General features: G+C 44.1%; 1 protein-coding gene across 2 annotated transcripts in view; it reads right to left on the reverse strand.

The window, feature by feature from the left end:
• The window catches only part of KY (kyphoscoliosis peptidase), a 49,383-nt gene extending 44,233 nt beyond the window's left edge, over positions 1 to 5,150 (reverse strand). For both annotated transcript variants that reach the window (XM_063915561.1, XM_063915560.1), the window contains exons 1-2: positions 4,838 to 5,150; positions 2,811 to 2,873 (exon numbers count right to left, since the gene is read on the reverse strand). In XM_063915561.1, the coding sequence (XP_063771631.1) occupies positions 2,811 to 2,873; positions 4,838 to 4,952 (178 nt within the window). In that variant the 5' untranslated portion in view covers positions 4,953 to 5,150. The remainder of the gene's footprint in view (positions 1 to 2,810; positions 2,874 to 4,837) is intronic.
• Positions 5,151 to 6,192: the final 1,042 nt, after the last annotated feature.

Here is a 6,192-nt window from a genome sequence, read left to right on the forward strand (position 1 = left end):
GCAAAGTTCTCCATCAGGAAGACAGAGATTTCCTGGCCTCTAGGACAGAGCTGCGGCAGCCGGCTTGCACGTCCCCGTGGGTTATGCAGCCGGCCGATTGTGTCGTAGGTGATCCGATGCTGCATCCTCAGGCGCAGCACCGGATCACAAATGCATGCTGGAGGCATCTGCTTATACCAGACGCCTCCTGCTGTATTACTACGTCGCTGTTGCTTACAAGTACGCAGCAGTGATGCCTCCTCCAACCACATCAGATTCAGGCCCACAGGTTGGTTTCCAACATCAGGAGTGCTGCATGACATCGGTTGGTCCTGATGAGCCAATATTGTGCAGAAAACGCAGTGTACAGGATCGTTCTGACAAACTGCATTTAATACGATCTTAGGGAAATTCAAATTTATCGTTTATAGAACAACAAGAATTGTGTAATGTGTATACAGGGAGTAAGGTGTTCTCTGGATCATTTCAGTTGTCAGGAAAAAAAATATTGGATCGTTCCTCTAACCGGTGTGTACCTAACCTTAGTTTGGTCCTGAAGCACCAATAGTAATAATAATAATAATAATAATAATTTTATTTATATAGCGCTTTTTCTCCAACAGGACTCAAGGCGCTTTACAGATATCAAAAACAATGCATATGATACAGAGGATTTGAGTAATACAACAATAGACAAGCAACACAGACATAAAAGAAAACCTTAAGCACACAGAAAGCATAATGCAGGATTGGTGTAGGCATTTTGGGTAATAACTTCCAAGGGTTGTGTATTCCACCCTCACAAGGTACCAAGTGCGGCAGCCATCTTGGGCGCTCAGCGTAGGATTACCCAGGGTGGAATAGTCCACCCCTAGAAGAGATGACCCAAAATGGGGGTGATTTCAGAGTCCTACAGTTTAGAGTAGGGTTCCATCAAAACCATCAGGCCTATGTATTTTTCATCCCATCCACAAGTGTACCATATGGGGCAGCCATGTTGGGCGCACTTTGAAGGTTACACTGTGGGAGGTGAGCCATAAAAGGGCCAAGTTCATATATGGGAAGACTGATGCTTATGTAGTAGTATAATGTACCCTGCATGTAGGGCACAATGGAAATGTGTGCAATCAGTGGAGGTAAATATTATAGGAAAAACACATGGTGGGGTGGAAGCGAGCAATGAAGAGGGGAAAAAAAGACACAATAGCAGGTAACTAGTGGCAGAAGTAGGATTGGGATAACATTTTGATCAGATCTTAGTATGGGTGGGTAGGAGAATGTGGGGGCCATACTGAGAAGTGGCACATAGCCTTTGATGGGAAATGCAACATAAACATTAAAAGTCTCTTGTAGTCATACATAGTTAGCAGCTTTATCTACTTAATAAATGTCTTGTAATTTTTTCACTCTTGCTATAGTTGTGCACAAGTCCATTAGATGGGATGCAGTTAAAATACCAGCTGTCGGGATCCCAGTGTTCAGGAGACCGAGGCCGGAATCCCTACAGCCGGTGAAATACAGACGCCCGCAATCCCGACCACCTCCGGCTATTCCCACTCGATTGATGGGTCCACGCCACCAACCTGTGTCGAGTGAAGCAAGCCACCGAGCCCACAAGGGGACTCGCTGCCTCGCTGTCAGGATTCCGAAAGACCATACCAAGGAGAGAGGATACCAAGCCTGCAGCAAAGTGGAGCGGTTTACCATCTATAGAGATGTGGAGGATACCGCATATCCGAGTTGATCGCTCGCTAGCTACTTTTTGCAGCCGTGCAAACATATATTCGCCGCCCACGGGGGAGTGTATTTTCGGTTAGCAAGTGTGCGATCGCATGTGCAGCCGAGCGGGACAAAAACGTTTTTTGCAGTTTCTGATTAGGTCTGAACTTACCCAGCCCTTGCGATCACTTCAGCCGGTCCGGTCCCGGAATTGATGTCAGACGCCCGCCCTGCAAACGCTTGGACACGCCTGCATTTTCCCTACCACTCCCAGAAAACGGACACCCATAAACGCCCTCTTTCTGTCAATCTCCTTGCGATCGGTTGTGCGAATGGATTCGTCGCTAGAAGCAATGCACAGCAACGATGCTGTTTGTACCCGTACGACGCACGTGCACATTGCGGTGCATACACATGCGCAGTAGTAACCTGATCGCTGAGCTGCGAAAATCGGCAGCGTGCGATCAACTCGGAATGACCCCCTTACTGCAATCAGGGATGTAACAACATTTCTTTGTACTGAAAGCGTTAGTGAAATCATCCTCATTTTTTGTGTGCATTATGTGTTTTGGTGGAGGGGTGAGGAATACCTCTTTGGAATTTGGTATTTCTAGCTGCTATCTTTATGCGCGCTGTACACTTGGTTTTTGTGTGTTGTACTTTGTATGTAGTAGCGGATCTTGCCACGGGCAAGCAGGACTTTTGCCCGGGGCGCCACCTTCCAGAGGGCGCCGGCGCCATCCGGAGGGCGCCGCACCATGGCAAGATCCGCTACTGCTGTGCCCCCCGCTGCCCGCTGAGTCCTCCACTGGTCCCGCTGTGAAGGGAACTAGACGCTACGTGTCTAGTTTCCCTTCGTGGAGAGGATCTTTGCTGTGCGGTGCGCGATGATGTCATCGTGCACCGCACAGCATTTCAGCGGCGCTACTCTACTGTACAGGGGGCGTAACTGACCACGCCCCCTGTATGAAGCCACACCCCTATTTCCTGCCCGGGGCGCAAAAAGGGCTAGAACCGGCCCTGTTTGTATGAATATACCTAATGTCACATACTGTATATATGCCACCTACAATCTGGATACAAGATGCAGAAGAAAGTTGAGCAAGACTTACCTTGGCTCTCATAGCTACTAATCAAGTGTCTGGCAGCAAGAGGCATCCTCAGCGGTGGAGTCACTGTGTGAGGGGATGTTAATCAGATGTCATTGGACTATGCATATAATGAGCAATCACTGACCAGTAACAATAGACATAAACAATCATTATCATTTCATTCATTTATCAGCTGTGCCAGTAACTTAGGTCACCTGAACGGTCAAATATACAACCAAAAACAAAACTCTGGTTGTGATGAAAAGTCTTCATATGATCATAGTAAAAATATTAGCAAAAAATAAATGACAGAAGGAGTTGGTGTTAAAATGGCATTTTATATCTTTTAAATTAAGTTCTGAAGCTAAAAACACATTAATGAGACCTTTGACTGAAAATTGTGCCACTGTACATAATATCCATGTCACTTAAAGGGCTGGCAGCAATGGGCCTAATTCAAGGTTGATTGCAAAATAACAATTTTCTCTAATGGGCAAAACTATGTGCAGAGAGAGTTAGATTTGGGTGGGGTGTGTTTAAACTGAAATATAAATTGCAGTATAAAAATAAAGCAGCCAGTATTTACCCTGCACAGAAACAATATAACCCACCCACATATAACTCTCTCTGCACATGTTATACCTGCCCCACCTGCAGTGCACATGGTTTTGGCCATTAGGGGAAATTTTTATTTTGCAATCAACCTTGAATTAGGCCCAATAAGCAGTAATTAGTGAAAAAAGCTTCTAAGACAGTCACACAATTTATTCATATAAATATTCATGTAAATTCCAGATCACTTCAGCAGAGAATTGCATTTCACAGTGTAGGTCGAGCCATGAAACAAAAAGTAAAAGTGATTCGGTTATTCTCTCTCTATTTTTAATTTAATCCATACATGAGGCTGAACAGAGTGAAAAATAGGAAATGTCTCAGTTAATGAACGGGGTAGGAATTTGGACTTTTCATGCAGTGTGTACACTTTTGCACCTTTGTGCCTCTTCAGGACCCATCTTGTGAGGTTTAGTAAACTATCTGCGCCGCTGGGAAAATATGCATCTTTGTGTACCTCCAGGCAATTCTGACGCATCACAGTAATTTCTCTCTGTCCATCAAATGGGTGCTACTAGATGCCAATTAATCGTACGTAAGGAAGAGAACCATCTTTTGAGTGTGTAGCCAGAGTTATGTCTTACTCTAAGGGGTGTGTATGGCTGGTGGATGTCACTTTCAGTTGCATCTCTTTTACCTAGCATGAGGTAGATGTAAGTGTCGATTTGTGATGACTACTGTAGCGGACAGAGGGCTGGGTGCCGTGCAGTTGCAGAAATGCGCCCAACTCAGAAAACGGGTGTATACTCACTCTGGAGTTCCGTTCATGGCCGATGTATGGAATTTTGTCAGAGCTACATGTGACTCACCAAAGACTAATAAGTAGCCATGTAAATGGAAGTGTACTGCAAGAATTATACAGATGCACCGATGCCACCACTCAAGTGAATTCGTAAGTGAGGTCTTTATGGATTTATTTGCAAATTCAAATAATTTTCATTTAATATTACAAATGTTAAAAACCTTTATGTTGCTGATGTTTTCCTCTAACTAAATGATATCTTAATCTTGCACCAAAATTGCAGCTAACTCTATGCCAGTGCAGCAAAGTGTCAGTGGGGTGACATGTAATTGCTTGTAATCCTTTTGACATTATTCCATCATATACTAATATCATATACAAATTACACTCCAAACAGATTTCTAAAAACTAGTCCTGATATATTGTCTGAGTATACAGTAGCAACCTAATAACACCTCCTAATAATGCAGCCAAGATTAATATGGAGTACTTTTTTTTTTTTTTCACTTTCACAGCAAGTTCCTTATAATGCCCACATCAAAGATGGCTTCTCCAGCACCATAGTCTAAGGAATTGCTCATCTGCAGTTGTTTTGTTATGCTTTGCTCTTAGCAGTATTTATTTAGTGCTTTTGCACACACCATGCACATCTACAAGCAGAGGTGTTAGCATAGCTGCATTGATTGGTTTGTACCTTGTTTTTGATGACCAGAATCCTCATCTTTGTCCACTGCTATGTGCTTGTCCTGAGACTGAACTACAAGCATCAGATCTATGCGTAAAGAGTTACACTCCTGTCTTATCTCCATTACTGGTAGCAGACACTGTAGCGGCGTTCAGATGAGCAGGGAGCTGCTGCACTGCTTGTGTAGTCTTTCTGCAGGGCAACAAGCAGCAGATGCCAGCTTTTACTTTCCAGTCCTCTCTCCTACCCCCACCCTGCAGAGCCAATGCTAACAAAATTCTGGTTGCAGCTTCCAGCTTTCCATTAGCACCCTGGAGAAAGGGGAACCTGAGGATTCTGTACTCAGTTACTCTGATAAATGAGACCCCCTGCGGATGGGGTTTCCTCTCGTTTTCCCTGGGACATGGTTTAGCAGCAGTTTGCACACCTGTTCTGCATTATGTGCCAGCCTTCTCTGGCTCTGCGTAAGCTTGTTGAAGCGAACCCTTGGGACAGTTGCCAAGCTAAAACCTTATTTAAACTCTAAACTAAGTTCTTAATTCCTAGGCCTCCTGTGGTGTAAATGAAGTTGGGTCTGTGTATACAGTATGCAATGTGATTATTAGGCAGGGAGGACAGACTACTGTACCTAGGAAATGTGTTACATTAGTCAGATCATACACAGTGTTGTAGTTCCACAACAGCTGGAGAGAGATGGGTGGGCTAGGAACTCTTGCAGCATTCAACAATATACTCTGTGGGGCTGTTTTAAAAATTATGTATTGATGAATATAATATACATCCAATGCTACGCCACACATTACGCCCCCTACTCTCTGGGAGGCCCATAAAGCTACTATCCATGGTCAACTATCAGCTGTTCAACAGAAAACTGAAACTGCATGTGTCTTGGAACTTGAAAATACCCTCGCCTCCCTAACCTTACACATCTTATGCAGGAACACTCTCGGCCCTGGGGGTTGATTCCCCACACAGAAAAATCCTTCGATAGGCTGGCTTGGCCTTTTATACACCAAACCCTTCGCTGTATGGGTTTTGAGGGCTCATTTTTAATGCTATCTCTTCACTATATCGTAACTCTTCCACTTCTATACTGGTGAATGGCCTATCATCAAGGCTGTCCATTTTCCACCTCCTATTTGCTTTGATGATGGAATTGTTGGCTGTCAGAATCAGGCTAAACAGCAATATCTCCAGTATCACCATTGGTAGTTTAGATCACAAGATAGCACTATCTGCGGATGTTGTGATACTGAACTTGACTAATAACTGAAGTTCACTTACAAGCCTGTTTGATGAAATAGACTGCTATGGCCAATTCTACAACTACAAAATCAATGCCAACAAATCTGAAATACTGTATT

The sequence above is a fragment of the Pseudophryne corroboree genome, chromosome 4, assembly GCF_028390025.1.
Source record: "Pseudophryne corroboree isolate aPseCor3 chromosome 4, aPseCor3.hap2, whole genome shotgun sequence".
Classification (NCBI taxonomy): domain Eukaryota; kingdom Metazoa; phylum Chordata; class Amphibia; order Anura; family Myobatrachidae; genus Pseudophryne; species Pseudophryne corroboree.